Consider the following 15361-nt stretch of genomic DNA (forward strand, 5'->3'; position numbering starts at 1 on the left):
CAGCACCTAGGGCGGAACACGCAAGGGCGCAGGCCATCCATGCTTCTGTCTCAGATGCGAGTTCAGAAGACGTATAACACGAGGACTGCAAAAACAAAGCCAGAGCGAACGTCGGAAAGTCGAGCAGCTCGATGCGCAAGCGTGGAAGGGTTTTCAATGTATTTTTCAGAACTAGCAACTGCCTCCAGATTGAGTTGCGTCCCAATCTCACTTCAGCCCGGCGGGAAATTTGCGCTGGGCCACTTTGGATGGTAGGGGTCAAATTTTTGAGGGTATGGAATCGTCTTTCCTAATTCTGCTCCTAGCTGTTACAGATCCTGGAGTTCCCGGAATGTGTACTCTTCCGTAGGATTTATTTGGTAAGGTCCTTTCCAGGGGTTCTCACGGACTGGGGAGATTGAGCTCGGACGCACGGTTGGCGAGTGAGGAAGAGCCCATGACTTCATATTCCACCTTGCATTTGAGAGCAATATCGAGGAGATTGACCCCGGGCTCTGCGTCAGGATTTCAGCGGTTTCTGCTTGAGCAACAAGATGATATTCTGAGAGTCATCTCTGGTCCAGCTCTGGGCATTTGTTAGAAGTTCCAGTTATGGCTCAGGCTGGTGTGCACAGCCCAGGGCCCAGTTGCAAGCTGTGTTGGTTATATATGGACTTTGAGGCCAGCTCAGTTCCCTACCCAAGCGGTGTCCGTCCAGCGAATTTCACATCGCCTACCCAGGAGTAAGAAGGATTGGGAAGCCGTTCTAGACTTCACAAAATTCCACGGCAAATATTTGCTCCATCAAGATTGAAACTGAAGTCACAGCATTAGAATAGGGTACCGCGTACCCTTAGGTATCACTGGGCTTGAGCAGCAGCGTGGGTCCACTGGTATAATGTTGGCTACGCCAGCCACGCCCATCAAAGAGACAGATATATTCAAAAAAGCTCTTCATATTTCAACATCCAGGGGCCTGGTACTTCTCGCCTAGCTTCCATACTATTATTACTATCGCTGTGCGCACCCAAGTGGGCACACAGTTGCGTGCATTAGTAATTACCCCGCACCGCTAGTAGGTATTGTACCAATGGGGATTAGTGGAGTTTCCACGCCTCCGACTGTTCGACTTCGACGATTCTGCCTTCTTTGCTTTGCTCGTCAAACTGTCCGCCGGCATCCTTTGCCAGCCATGGCCAGACCACGGGATGATGTAAACGAGAATGAAGCAACAGGCGCGGCCTCCGGGCGAGAAAAGCATCGCAAAACAAGAAAATACGGATTTGCGTGTGCGAATTGCCGACGACGAAAAGTGAGGTGTGATGGCGCTTTACCGAGCTGCCGTCGATGTCGGACGAGTGGACTGAATTGCTGCTTTGACAAGTGAGCCAGCTACAGGAGCTGGAGTTACACAAGGACTAATAGCAGTGCTGCAGGAGCCTGTCGATAGCACATTCAGTCGCGTTACAAACAAGGCTCGACGCTTACGAGTCTCTCATGGATCGCCTAGAATGTGCCAACGACGTCGAACGACTGCGGATACTGGAGCAACACTTTCACCAAGACATAAACAGAAAGCGGAAAGAACCGGCAATCCCAGAGGGGCCATTATCGGACAGTCCACCATCAGACGTACCATCAGATGAGGAGATGATCGCCAATGAGACATCTGTGGACATCGACGGGCGGATATGTTTTTTTGGCAGTACAAGCCTCTATCATTACAAGCCAGATCAGTCGACAGTGTCTCGTACAAATCCACCAGGGGAGCTATCCAACACATTATTTTCACAGCCACAAGACGCTACGCCAACGTCACGATTATTGGACAGCCCAGCTGACTTCCTCAACCCTGTTGAGCAACCTGACATTAAATCGTACTTGAATACCAATGTCAGCTCTGAGATATGTAACGAGCTGTTGGATACTTATTGGTGTTGGCCACACAACATCCACTTTGTGCTTTGCAGGAAGATTTTCATGCGTACGCGTCAAATTCCATGCCTCTTCGTCCCCGCTATCTGACTGTTACTTGCAGGGGATCTCATTACGGCTGGACCTTACGTGACTCCTTTCCTCGTGCATGCAGTCCTTGCGCAAGCAGCTCGTTACTCTGACCGAACAGATGCCTCGGATCTGGGGAATTACTTTGCTGAACAGGCAGTAAACCTCATGGCAGCAGAGATACAGAAAGACAGTTCGATTCCCACCATCCAGGCACTGCTCATTCTGTCAGGGCATGAAAGCATCATCGGCCGCGCATCTCAAGCTTGGCTATTTTCGGGGATGGCATTTCGGATGATGCGAGACATGGGTATACACATCCATGAGCGGAGGTTGAGCCTTGTAGGCCAATTCTCACAGGTGGAGCTGGCCATGCGGCGACAGATTATGTGGAGCTGCTACACCTGTGACAAGGCTTTGAGTTTGTTACTTGGCAGAGCGCCGACGATTCACGACACGGCGCCCTTTCCTACTCCTGAAACCATGCTTGATGGGGAGGAGACCGAGGAAGAGGAATGGAAACCGAGATTCGCAACAACATCAATGCTGGAAATTGGGGTTTCACAGAAGGCCAAGACCAACAGTCGATTTGCAGCTTACTGTCGACTCTGCGTGGTGAGCAAAGAGCTCGGCTTGGTGACAGACCAATATAATAGACCCACTAACACGGCTTCCAGATAATCGATCGCATCCTCACTACACTGTATTATCGTCAAAAGGCCTATGTCGATCCTCAACAGCTTCAAAGCTTCCTCGAGAGTTCCATCGAAAAGCTCGAGGAATTTGCGCTCAGTCTCTCACCTGATCTGTTCATTCGGGAAGACTGTCGGTCAATTGCCTGCCCCCCTCTGCACATCCTCATCCTAAAGTAAGTCTCATCTGCTTCTTAGTTTTGTATGTGGATCTTTTCCATTCTGACAGGAGCACTAGCTTACTATACCACGCAACTTTGATCCTCCTCTGTCGTCCATACCGATCACAACTGCCACGAGCGCGTGAAATGGCAACCTCTGCCGCCGAGATGATCGACCGCCTTATCATGCTGCACATCCGGAGATTCGGGTTTCGCATCGTCACCTATTTGGAATCATACACCATGTTCGTTGCCTCGACGATCAACGTGCTCGACCTGAAGGACGGCATCGACAAGGACGGCGCAAGGGCGCGACTTGCGCTCAATATTGAGGTTTTGCGGAGTGCAACCGGCACCCCCAGCAGCACGCGGTGCGTCACCAGCTCGCCAAGCATCGCGCGCTGCATCGAGATCATCGAGACACTGCTCCGAGAAAACGAAAAGCCCGTCGAGGCAGACAGGCTCCAGCACGGAAGACGTCCTGGCTCGCCACCGTCTGGCCTGCAAGATGCAGATGCCGGTGCCTTCCGCGGCCACCAACAACCGAATGGAAATCCGCTGGCAGCAATGGCTCGGCAGCCACTGAGTTTTGACAGCCACGTCCCACACCCTTTGGAGGTATGTATGCATCAATCTTCCCCCCCTACCTTCTGTGTTGCTATTTCTCTAACCCGTTCTTTCCTTCCCTTGGCAAAGTTTTCCATCCAAGACGCATGCGGTAGGGGAGAAGGCCAGCCTTTCTCCGATTTCGATCCGCCATACTTTGACAGTTGGCCGTCCTTGTTCGACAACGAGTCGGCCGCTTTTCACAGCGAGCAGTCTTTCTTCGACACCTTGAGCGCCCTCCCACCAACCGTGCCTGGACGAGTTTGCAGCATGGACGTGAGAGTCGAGAGGCCGTCTAGTCATGATGTAGTAGATTGACTGTGCAGTCAATACGGCTGCGCCCATCTTAATTCCACCATCCTCATCTGACGGTGAAATACGAGTTGGCTATGGTGCGGGGGCTGTGGTTGGTTGCTGTCGTGCCAGTGTCACCGACTATTCAGAGGGATTAAACAGCTTTCCCAATAATCTGAGCCACGGGCGAATGAACAAGTCCATCACAAGAACTAAACAGATTGTGGTTCTAGTACTCATGTACGTATACTGTCGTCCTATGGAGCAAGGTGTTCACAATACACCGAGCGTAAAATACCGTCTATGCTTCTGCTGAACGCCTTGAGTTTAATGATCCCATACAGATGGCCCCTATACAGATGGCCCCTATACAGATGGCCTTCTCTCTACACATAGTGATACACGGAAGTGACCAACCCGCAATGGATAGACAGACGATGACGCTGGAGGGAGCCCTTGTCTTGTCTTCTACTCCATGCTCGAAAACATCTGGGCTTCTTGCAGAAAGCGCCGGCTCCAACAAATGTTGTAGTTTCCCCCTGTTGCGGGCCCAAGCGCGGGAGAAGAGTGGAAAACAAGAAACTTTGCAACGCAGCTCAAAATTCTGATTCAACCGAACCTGCTTATTTTGAATCTGCAAACTCGAGCTTGGAAGGATCAATGCCCGAGTCGATCTTAAAGCTGTCACCCATCGATCCAAGCATGCTAGCTACGTCGGATCTAGCTATAGTAACTCATCTATGTTGGACATCAAACCCGCCACGAAGTCGTCGGAGAAGAAGTCCACCGGATCGGGCAATGAGTCGCCCAAAGGGAATTGTGTTGTGTCTCGAAGACCTGGTCCGGAATCCTCCGACAAGCTGGAGCCAGGGGTCAAGGCTATGCCCCTGATTGATATGTTTTCATGATTTTCACTCGTGGAGTGACTGATGGCAACCGATCCCGGCCGTTGAGCTTGAGGGCTTTCGTGCAGGTCTTCCTGAGCTTTCTCAAACAAACGATAGGCGGCTGCCGCGCCCCAGTAGTTGTCGCGCAGCTCTGAGAGGACCATCATGCAGAGTTGAAATTTGTGGCTGCTCAAAGTCTTCAAGATCGGCGTGGTGGGCAGAGTCATTTCGACGAGATGGATTTGAATAGCGGGAAATAGCGCTGCAAGTCTACCTGTGAGAGTAAGCCAAAACTTTTGAAGAAAAGACGGCGGAACAAGCTCTGGGAGGCGTACGAGAGAGGTTTCAGCCACTTTACCTGGTCTAGGTCGACAAGTCTCTCGAGGGTCACGTTGATTTGGGCTGCAGCAGCTTTGACTTTGGTCCTAGAAAGCGCCTGAAGCGCCTGAGCGTTGGGTTGGCGAGACCGGTAAGACTCTTGCTGTATATAAGGCCTGTAGAGTGCAATTATTGAAGCCCTGTAGACACAGTATCAGTATTGCAGAGGCGGTCGAGATCGGACGCTCACTCTCGGAACATTTTAAGGTCGTATGCGTGGAAGGCGACGATATCGTCGGTAACGCCACCAACAGTACCACTCGTATCCCACCGGATGATCTCGCTCTCATATTTTTTGACAACCGGTAGACAGGGCAAAGTTCCTTGCAGATTGTAAAAGGTCTGGACTATGTCCCCTAACGTCTTACTCAACCTCACAAAAGTTACCCATAGCGTCGCAAGCGCCTTTTGGTCAGGGGAGAAGTATTTCTCGGTCAGTGGGGTGGGAAGGTCGTGGATCTCCTTGTATACGTCCTCGGCTTCTGGAAACGGTGTATCACAGAAATCAAGGTGGATTCTCATCGGCCATCCATGGCTTAAAGACAGCCAGCGGTCGCACACAAAGCAGCTCCACCAAATTCGCCGAAATAGGCGGATCTGATCTCGCTGGAAACGGATGTCTGGGGTCCTCGCATCGAGGTCACGGTGTAGACCCATAGTCTGGCACAAAGTGATGGCAGTGCCTGTCCATTGCCAGGCATGCCATGCCGTGGCACGATCCTGAGTATCAGTGTAGAAGAAAGCCAGAAGTAGCGCCGATTGGACAACTTTCACTTTGTCTTTCTCGAGGTTGCTGTCGAAAATATACTGCAGATGAATAGTTCTCAGCAGTCATATGCCTGCAGAGCAAGGGTTCGCGGTTATACCTTGGCCCGTCTGTACAATGTCGACTTCATATCCTTTCGTGATGCATAGCCTGCTCTTTTGACTGTTTGGGCGTCGACAAACTTTTGGGAAGTCAGCTCATTAAACAGGGAGATCAGCTTGATTGCCTACACTTGCGACTGCGAAAAACATGCTCCATAGGAGCAGTAAGGTACAACTTTTGTGCCTATGGCCGTTGAAGTCTTCGAAGAACTGATTCGTATTGACAACAGGGATGAAGGGGTGAACGAGCTGGAAATATCGCGAGACCAGCTCTTGGCAGATGCTTTCTGTGGGAAGCGACAAGCAGCCCTTTTTCCTGAGAAATTCGAGATCTTCTGGATCTTGGATTTCCTCAGGAACAGGGCTAACGACTTGGTTGCGTGATAATGCTTCCTGACCATTGCAGGAGAGATCTAACAGGAGACCGTTTATGGCTTGCTGATCGCCAGCGACTGTCAATGCTTTGGCTGCAGCAGGGGACCGCGAACTCACCTACATAGAGGAGGCCTCGACTATCACACCGCTTCAGCTCGGTGCTCTCAGTCTCTAGGGATGTGTCCCGTGGAGATTCTGGGTCCGTTTCTGCCGAAATGCATGGCACAGTCACGCCTGGATATGTAGGAGATGACTCCGTATCCGTAGAAGAAACAGTTGCAGGTGCTGCAGCGGCGAGCAGTGAAAGTCCATTCTCCGCACTCGATTGCTCATTCCTATGATAGACAGCTTTCTTCCTCCTTACTCTGTGACGAATGAAATAGTTAGTCATGGATGACCTTGTGGGATGAGCATGTGCAGATCTGACCCAACTTTCTTGCGTGGCAATACAGTGCAAATCGCCCCATCATATTGACAGTTGGCACAGGGCGGTCCAGACGTAACAAAACTGCACCGCACTTTTCGCAGACGACAATTCTGGCACGCCACGCTGGATCTCGGTTGCGGAGTCCGCATTCTTCACCCTTGTGATATCGACGCCAACAGTCTGTCAGTGATTCTGCTAGAGGGAGCAAAGATTGATTGTGCATGCGAATGCTGCGGGTGAAGTCTTCACGTAGCATATTAGTCTTCAGAAGTTCGAGAGCCTAGCTCTGCGGTGCTACTACAAGGCTCGCTACGACAATCAATTACAAACTCGGTAAGATGCCGTAGCTGGGGACTTTTGACTGAGGCTAGCAAGTGGCTTGTCCTTCCCCAATGCTATGACCGCCGCACCTCTCTCGCTGTCTTTGGAGCGAAGCCAGCCTTCCGCTGGACTTGCATGAGGGTAGGTGGCACATTCCTGGAGTAGTGACCGTGCAGGAGGCGTCACGCATCATAAACCCACATACTGGAGCATGATATCAATAAAGAGAAAACTGTCGAGTCTCTCTCTCATTGCATCCTTTCTCACTTATATTTCTCTTCCTAGATGATGCGCAAGCTGCAAGACCTCAACATCAGCAATGGCTCTCAATATGTTAGCACCTTTGTTTATGTTCCCGCTCATATTCCAGGCTTTGATGAGGTTCGTGGGAGTCTAATACAAACACGGATTTAGGAATCTAGCCGAGAGTTTGGCCAAGCAATCTGGAAACCAGTTAGCAGGAGGCTACTGCGTCGGGGAACGTGAGATGTCCTAAGCTGAAATACCCAAACTCGAAGATGGAGGGCACAGAGCAATGACTTCGTGTTCCTTATCGTCCGAGAGACCGAGAGACCTTGCCTGAACGGGAGGGGGACTCTGCGCTCGGTTGATATCTTTGAAGTCTAGTCTTTATTAAGAGTCCCTAGCCTCGATGGCGTTTCGAGCCTGTGGTTTCCACTGAGCTCACCAACCGTCAGTCGGTAAGACGCCTCGCTTCCGAGGACGACGTCTGCCAAGGTCCAAGCGTACGGTCTCACTCATGGAATCAATTACTCCGAACACCACATCGGCCGCTGGCTATATGAATGTCATCTCATACCTTCGGTGTCAGGCTCGGCCAGACCAAGACGCGACGAGTAGGCGCGGCAATACCACCGAGTCTCTGGGAATTTTAGTGTCAGTCTCGTACATGGCACAATATAGAGCGCTTTCGGCTGAAGACCAGAGCTGATTGGTTGCTGAAGTCCTGTCTGATATGTCTTCCAGGTTCCGTCGGTAACATGCCGCTGTCCCTGCAAAACGGGGGTATGTGGTCAAGCAAATAAAGGGGAGAACCAGATCATCGACGTTCAGGATGAAACAACCATAGTTTCTTTTTGTCCTCCCTCCCTGGCCTCTTACCAAAGCTTCGAACCCATCATCCCACGAAGACATCACATTCTTGCAACCCGAAGATGACTCTCACCAGCGTTGATTACGGCACCGGCCTGATGGCCAACTGGGCCAACATCGACCCCAGCTACCTGGTGAAATACCAGCAATGGCTCAACTGCGAGCACATGCCCGAGCGGGTGTCGATCCCGGGGTTTCTCCAAGGCCGGCGCTACCGGCTCATGGACAACACGCTGCATTTCCTGGCCTTTTACGAGACCGAGACGACCAGCGTGCTGGGCTCGGCCGCGTACCTGCAGCGACTCAACTCCCCGACACCGTGGACGCTCGAGGCGCTCGGCGCCTTCCAGGGCAACCCTGTGCGCAACATCTACACCCGGATCGCCGACGCCGGCAGGCCAGGCCTGTTCACGGCACCCTATGTCATCTCGGTGCGCTTCAATCTGCCCGAGGGCCGCGAGGCCGTCTACGTTGCGCGGTGGGTGAAAGAAACGGCCCAACATGATAGGGTGGACCGGGTCAGGCTCTACAAACAGGACTCTGCTATCGGCAACATCCAAACCTCTGAACGAAAAATCTACGGCGCCGGACCCGGGGAACAGCTCTATCTCCTCCTTATCGAGTGTTCAAAACCACCTGGAAGCTTGGGCGAGCTGTTCCAGGCTTGGGATGCGCCGCTTGGCCCAGAGGCTCAGCGCAACAATGAATTGATCGGTGCGTATTGGTTAGAAATGGCCCACGCGGCGTGGAACAAGTAGCACCGAGCGGCAGAGGACATTTTATTTCTCGCAGAGCAGCATCTCCTCCGTCTAGTTTTGGAAGTTACAATAAAGTCTTCAGATCCTGCGCTCAACATTTGTCCAATGGTCCGAAGTGGACTTTTCTTCCTCAAAAGTCTTGTTGCAGATAGATGCACGATGCGAAGAGAGCTCGAAATTGTAGCTTTGCTTTGAGGCCACTAGCAAAGACGATGGTGAAATACCTTTGTACGGAATTGAGATTACCCCCAGCTCATATAGGCCAATGTAACTACCTGATTTCGTTTTTCTCTTTTCCCATCGGAATCAAAGCCAGCCTCAGGACCGACCAATTCGGGCTCAATTTTGTTCCGGTCTTCTTGGCTTGGAACATAAATCCCAATCAAAACAAGCAGAAAACCCGCCTTTTATCTCTCACACGCGACACTCCTGCCCCATTCCGCTAGCTGCTCCAATTGCCTCCAGGATCTTCGACTGTACCCATCAAGTTCTGTTTTGCGACGCAGGCGCTTTCTCAATGTCTTGGTTGGCGGTGCGTGGCGCGGCGTGGAGGACGTTTTCGATCGTGTTCTCTCCAACGACATGTTTCAGATCGTCATCGCGGGCAACATCCAGATGCGCCGCGCGCTTTTCCGGGCCGATCAACAGGAAAAAGACGTCGAAGACGATGGCGCAGGCGGTGAAGATACAGATGACTTTGCCGTAATCGTAACGCGGGACGCCATTCGACGTGTTGGGAAGCGGGAAGCGCTCGCCGAGGGTGGCTTCAATGGTCGAGCTTGCGCTCGACACCAGGCTCCCGAGTTGGTAGGTCGTGCCCACGACGAAGGTGCGGACGGACCCCGGCGACAGCTCGCTCAGATAGATGGGGACAATGCCGAAGATGCCGAGGATAAAGAATTGGCCGAAGAAGGCTGGGGCGATGATGGCCGTGCCGTTGGTAAAGGTGTACGGGTACAACAAAGCGCCGCCGATGATCGACCCGACGATCATGCTGAGGCGCCGGCCGAATATCTGCGAGGCGTATCCGAAGACAATAAAGCCCGCAATGGCGCCCAGGCTGGCGACAACCTGGGTGACCGTCACCGCGTCGGCGGAGAACTCTTTTTGAGCTTTCAGCATCGTCGGGTAGAGATCCTGGTTCCCGTGGGTTTGGAACTCCAGACCCCCAAGCAGGAAGACCAGGTAGACTAGCAGCAGCCAGTGGCGCCGGAGTCCGATCTGGGTCTCCCGAAGGAAAGTCTTGGTGGCGCTGTCGGAGGACTCACGAATGGCTCGGCGGTTGAGGAAAGCCTGCGTCTCCGGCAGGTAGAGGCGAAAGATGATGAACAAGATCGGAGGACAGGCGCTGAACCAGTACAGTGGGCGCCAGCCATGCGAAGTCGTGTCAACCAGCCCTCGTGCGAATACCGTGACGAGGATGAAGCCGAATGTGTAACCTGCCTGGAGAAGTCCAGAAACGACACCGCGCGCTTCAGAGGGGCAGTCTTCCAAGGAGGTGACGACGGCGTTTCCGTATATGCCCCCCATAGCCACCCCGAAGAGAGCACGGCAGGCGAGGAACTGGCGGTAGTTCTGGCAGAAGCCGGTGCCCAGTTGAATGATGACAAAAAGGACGTTGTTGACGATGAACAGCCACTTGCGCCCATATCTATCGGCGGCAAGCCCAAAGCCAATCGAACCCACAGACCGGAGCATGAGCGTAATGGTCAGCCCCCACGTGATGTCGGCCACGCTTTTATCAAAGGCAATGGCCAGCTCAGTGGTGGTCATACCGACCGTGAAGAAATCCAAGGCTGCCCAAGACCAGCTGCATTCGGCGCACTGCGAGACAGTCAATGATGTGAGCATAAATGACTCCACATGAGATCTTGGAGACGCACCGCAAAGAAAAGCCAGTCCCGACGTGTAAGCAAACCAAGGACTTTGAAAGGGTTTGGCGGGATTGTCATTGGCGGCTTGAGGGTCGACAGGCGAGTTGCAATGTAGCGGCGGGGGGCTCATGTCGAGATCAGACTCGTATTGAGAATGAGCCGCATCTTCAATGTGGCTGGTTATGCGCTGCTCAGCGCAATCAACAGACTTGGCCATGGTCAGAAAGATCTCACAGATGAACGAAGAGCAAACACTGGACAACACGGCGTTGAGTTGAGAAGAGCACGGCTGAGATCGCGAGTTGATGCTTAGCAGATGCTTGATCTCAAGTACTAATGTTCGTCAACTTCTCCCACAGATACACTACCTGCATCTTCTCGTTTGTAGACTGACTCTGTATTAACGGCCAAAGACCGAGGGCCATCTATCCACAATCACGAGTACTCACAGTGCAATGTACGCTAAGTCTCCCCGTTTGTGTTCTGGTGGGACGGTAGGGCGAACGCACGCGGGAAGCCTGGGGCAGAGCGAGAGTCTGGGGCGGACATGGGCATCCATTGACAGGCAATCCGGTTGGCGAGGTCCTCGGCTAGGGAGGTGTCCCTGCATAGAATGTTCATGGAAGTTATTCTCGGTATTGGCCCGCGTGCTTAGCGTCTTTTCTTCCCCTTTGAGTCGGTGACATACCGACGGTTGTGCGACGTCCTGCGGGGCCCCGCAAATATCGCTCGACATCAAGTTCGTACAAGTCTCTTGATGTTCGAACATGTACAGAAGCAGCCATGCTGTCGAGTATAAGGCGTTGAGGTTTTCGTGCCGGTGGGATTGTCAACTCTGGCCAGAATATTATCGATCTCGTTCAAGTAGCTGCAACACCAGTCTTTGTCCACATACAAGCAGAACAAAACAGACCCGAGAGAGGAATCCGCAGAGATGGCCCAGCAAACACAACCCAAGCCAAACAAAGGCGAGTTCCTCGAGTTCCAGAGTCTTCCTGACATCATCAAGACGGAAGAGGAATGTGAAGAATTGCTCTCCCGCCCGCCGGCATGGCTCCCGGCGCTTCTCGAAGGTGTGGAAGGAGACATCATGTTCCTCGGGGTCGGCGGCAAGGTTGGTCCCACGATTGCCCGCATGGCCAAGCGTGCGGTGCCGTCCAGGCGAATCATCGGGGTGGCCCGGTTCTCGGAGAAAGGGCTCAAGGAACGGCTTGAGAGCTGGGGAATTGAGACCATCACGGCCGATCTGTTGGACCCGGCCTCGATTGCCAGCCTCCCGAATTGCCCCAACATTGTGTACATGGCAGGCAAGAAATTCGGCACCGGCGACGACGCGAGCTTCACTTGGGCCATGAACACGCACGTCCCCGCGCTGGTCGCCGAGCGGTTCAAGGGCTCGCGCCTGGTGGGCTTCTCGTCCATCTGCGTCTACCCTTTCGTCTCGGTCTACGGCGGCGGGTGGGACGAGCAGGGACACGCCGGCGGCGACGAGGAGACGGCCGAGTCCGGACCCGTCGGCGAATACCCGTCGAGCTGTGTCGGGCGCGAGCGGATATTCACCTATTTCTCCAAGAAATACGGCACCCCGGGCCGGCAGATGCGGCTCAACTACGCCATCGACATGCGCTACGGCGCGCTGTACGACATTGCAACCATGGTTCGGAGGGGAGCTCCCGTGCCCATCAAGACGGCTTATGTCTCTGTCATCTGGCAGGGGGATAGCAATGCACAGATCCTCGGGGCGCTGGCACATACGACCTCGCCGACTAGCGCCTTGAACATTGGCGGTCCCGAATACACCAGCGTCCGCATGCTGGCGCACGAGTTCGGGCGCCGGTTCGGCATCGAGCCAAAGTTCGAGGGTGAAGAGTCCCCGTACGGCTACCACAACCACAGTCTCGCGGCGCAGCGCCTGTATGGATACCCGGTCGTGCCACTGGCTCGGATGATCGACTGGGTTGCCAGCTGGGTTCAGCGGGATATGCCTTCGTCGAACAAGCCAACCCATTTCGATGAGCGCGCTGGAAATTACTAAACCCGTGTGGATAAGGGCCGTGTTACACGATATAGCCCAATGCCCTTGTCGCTAAGGCTGATAAATAAAATACTATACGAAATGGGTTTTCTATCACGGAGTAACAGAATTTCTATGTCGGGCTGTGCTGTTTCAACAATATGTCTGTCTGTAGCCCAGGCGGATTCTACTCAAGCCTCCAGTATGAGCACATTGAAAGCTTAGATACCTCCGTCTGCGAGAACGGAATAGACTCCTTCTGCTATCCGCAAGGTACGAGGTACATCAGAGGGGACCATGTTAATTTCCGCTCCATATGTCATGATAGGGGCTAACAGTGAGCATTTCAATCCGATAGAATTCTATTGCGGGGGGTTTCAGGTGGTCTGACGGTTAGCCAATTAGACCGTATGCCCCAAGTGGCGAGAGGTGGCTCCAACAGATTTCTTTCAAGTAGCTGGGTTACACCATAGTCAAAGTGCTCGACCAGCCGTGGGCTGAATAAGGCTCCTCGCCCTCTCGAACTTATCAGACACTGTCCACCCTATGGACAATGATTGCGGTGGCTCCGCCTCCGCCATTACAAAGAGCAGCCAGGCCATAGTCACCAATGCGCAGTTGATGCAGTAATGTGGTCAGGATCCTTGCACCTGAGCTTCCCAGGGCGTGTCCGAGGGCAATTGCGCCTCCCAGAACGTTGAGCTTTGCGTCTTGTAGACCGAGGATCTGATGTGGAACTGGTCTTAGCATCATCCGCAGGAGCCGTGGGTTGTGGATTGTGTAGACGGGGCTTACCTGCTCATTTGCCTTCACGACGGCAGCAAACGCCTCGTTGATCTCCCAGATTGCGATGTCACTTACTTGCAATTGGGCCCTTTCCAGTGCCAGCAAGATCGCCTTCGCGGGGGCCACTGGATACTCGACTGGGTCGAGCGCAGCGTCCGCAGAGCTGACGATTCTTGCGAGGACCCGACTCCCTCGGCCAAACATTTGTGCTATCGCCTTGCTTCCAAGCACCACCGCACTTGCACCGTCGCTCATGAGAGAGGAGTTGGCAGCTGTTACTGATCCACCGGGGACGAAAGCAGACTTTAGGGTCGGCACTTTGTCTTTCTTCAGGTTGTTATAACCTTCATCCTCTGTGACGACCATGTTGCCTCCCTTATTGCTTACCGTCACAGGAGCAATCTCGTCTTCGAACTTGCCGGCCTTCCATGCTGCCTGGGCCCTTTCAAAGCTCCGTATTGCATACGCATCCTGGTCTTCCCTACTGATACCATATTTCTCAGCAGCCTTTTCGGCACACACACCCATATGGATTTGGTTGTATTTGTCTAGTAAGCCGTCCTCAACGAGGCCATCCTGTATCTTTACGTCTCCATATTTGGGCATCTGCGACGCCCTGGGATGGTAGTAAGGAACGCTGGACATGCTCTCCATACCGCCAGCGACTTGAGCTTCAGCCAGCCCTAGCTGAATGCTCTGTGCCGCCAGAACCACGGCCTTGAGCCCGGAGGAGCAGACCTTGTTCACCGTGATGGATTCTGTACTGGAGCTAAGGCCTGCCAACAGGGTGGCTTGTCGCGCTGGTGCCTGGCCAACTCCCGCTTGAAGAACATTGCCGAAATATACACCGGTGATCTTGTGAGGGGGCACGTTGGACTTGCTAACTGCCGCCCTGATGGCGACGGCACCTAGATTGGGAGCAGAGACCGTGGAAAGAGCTCCCATAAACTACGAAGAAACTTAGTTTCGTGAGCACAACGACAGTGGAAAGACAACTTCACACTCACCTTTCCCGTTGGCGTCCGCGCGGCGCTCAATATGTAGACGTCTTGTATCTCCTTGTCTCTGGGGCTTTGGTCACTGAGCTGACCGTGGATCTGGGCGAGTCGCTCGGAGCTCGACGCAGGAGAAGCAGAAGAGCCCCCCATGATACGGTAAAGGAAAGGTACTTGGTGGGAGCGATTCAAGAGGTGACTCAAAAGGCGGCCGTTATCCTAGGGGTCTACAACTCTTCCAACCGCAGAAAACCTGACAACGTGAGCAAGTGATATCGGAAATCAAGAAACCGGATGTACTTGATCACAAAGGCTCAGTATACTCACCTGATCCGGTAACCTCAGCCACAAAGCAGGCCAACGAGCCATGACGAGCAATGGGCCCGATTCGGCCTCTACCGAATGCATCGGGATCCCTCCGGCGGTAATTACAGCTTACGTTACCTGCGGCACCAGAAGGACTACCCATTGCGACTTGGACACGCCGAGGGGGCGGATCTCGGATGGAACTAGCATATTTCAGAGCCCGTCACTAAGTGAAGTCCACGGAATAGAATATGCGGTGGACCATCCGGGAAGTTGGAAATGCCGAGGAGGTCTTCTGGCCAAGGAAATGAAGATGAGCCACGCGAGAGAGAAGCGCGAGACGGGACACATGGAGCAGGAGCGGTAATGATGAGACGATTCAAGCACGTTCGAGTTCATGGCATGTTCGCGAACGAAGGGTTTGCCGAACGCAATAGTCTCATGGACGATAGATCCACCAGATGATATTCTAGACGACTTAATTAGCTCAAGGGCCCTACACGTCTCAACATTCCTCGGCAGAT

The 15361-nt window shown here is 53.3% G+C and overlaps 6 protein-coding genes across 6 annotated transcripts; 3 read left to right on the forward strand and 3 right to left on the reverse strand.

Annotated features, from left to right (window-relative positions):
• Nucleotides 1-1476: 1476 nt before the first annotated feature.
• On the forward strand, nucleotides 1477-3760 carry Z520_04990 (uncharacterized protein; the record flags this gene model as incomplete). The annotated part of the gene is made up of 5 exons (XM_016775494.1): nucleotides 1477-1963; nucleotides 2018-2598; nucleotides 2661-2851; nucleotides 2914-3454; nucleotides 3533-3760. The coding sequence occupies 5 exons, from the start codon at nucleotides 1477-1479 to the stop codon at nucleotides 3758-3760; spliced, it is 2028 nt and encodes a 675-aa protein (XP_016633537.1).
• A 700-nt stretch (nucleotides 3761-4460) lies between these two features.
• Z520_04991 (uncharacterized protein) lies at nucleotides 4461-6634 on the reverse strand (the record flags this gene model as incomplete). Its single annotated transcript, XM_016775495.1, has 6 exons — nucleotides 4461-4893; nucleotides 4959-5141; nucleotides 5192-5808; nucleotides 5868-5948; nucleotides 5998-6320; nucleotides 6361-6634. 6 exons carry the CDS (start codon nucleotides 6632-6634, stop codon nucleotides 4461-4463), a joined length of 1911 nt encoding a protein of 636 aa, XP_016633538.1.
• A 1532-nt stretch (nucleotides 6635-8166) lies between these two features.
• On the forward strand, nucleotides 8167-8862 carry Z520_04992 (uncharacterized protein; the record flags this gene model as incomplete). Its single annotated transcript, XM_016775496.1, has 1 exon — nucleotides 8167-8862. The coding sequence occupies one exon, from the start codon at nucleotides 8167-8169 to the stop codon at nucleotides 8860-8862; it is 696 nt and encodes a 231-aa protein (XP_016633539.1).
• Nucleotides 8863-9345: 483 nt separating this feature from the next.
• On the reverse strand, nucleotides 9346-10866 carry Z520_04993 (uncharacterized protein; the record flags this gene model as incomplete). Its single annotated transcript, XM_016775497.1, has 1 exon — nucleotides 9346-10866. One exon carries the CDS (start codon nucleotides 10864-10866, stop codon nucleotides 9346-9348), a length of 1521 nt encoding a protein of 506 aa, XP_016633540.1.
• An 804-nt stretch (nucleotides 10867-11670) lies between these two features.
• On the forward strand, nucleotides 11671-12771 carry Z520_04994 (uncharacterized protein; the record flags this gene model as incomplete). The annotated part of the gene is made up of 1 exon (XM_016775498.1): nucleotides 11671-12771. The coding sequence occupies one exon, from the start codon at nucleotides 11671-11673 to the stop codon at nucleotides 12769-12771; it is 1101 nt and encodes a 366-aa protein (XP_016633541.1).
• A 507-nt stretch (nucleotides 12772-13278) lies between these two features.
• Nucleotides 13279-14684, reverse strand: Z520_04995 (uncharacterized protein; the record flags this gene model as incomplete). The annotated part of the gene is made up of 2 exons (XM_016775499.1): nucleotides 13279-14484; nucleotides 14544-14684. The coding sequence occupies 2 exons, from the start codon at nucleotides 14682-14684 to the stop codon at nucleotides 13279-13281; spliced, it is 1347 nt and encodes a 448-aa protein (XP_016633542.1).
• Nucleotides 14685-15361: the final 677 nt, after the last annotated feature.

Source organism: Fonsecaea multimorphosa, assembly GCF_000836435.1.
Source record: "Fonsecaea multimorphosa CBS 102226 unplaced genomic scaffold supercont1.8, whole genome shotgun sequence".
Classification (NCBI taxonomy): Eukaryota; Fungi; Ascomycota; class Eurotiomycetes; order Chaetothyriales; family Herpotrichiellaceae; genus Fonsecaea; species Fonsecaea multimorphosa.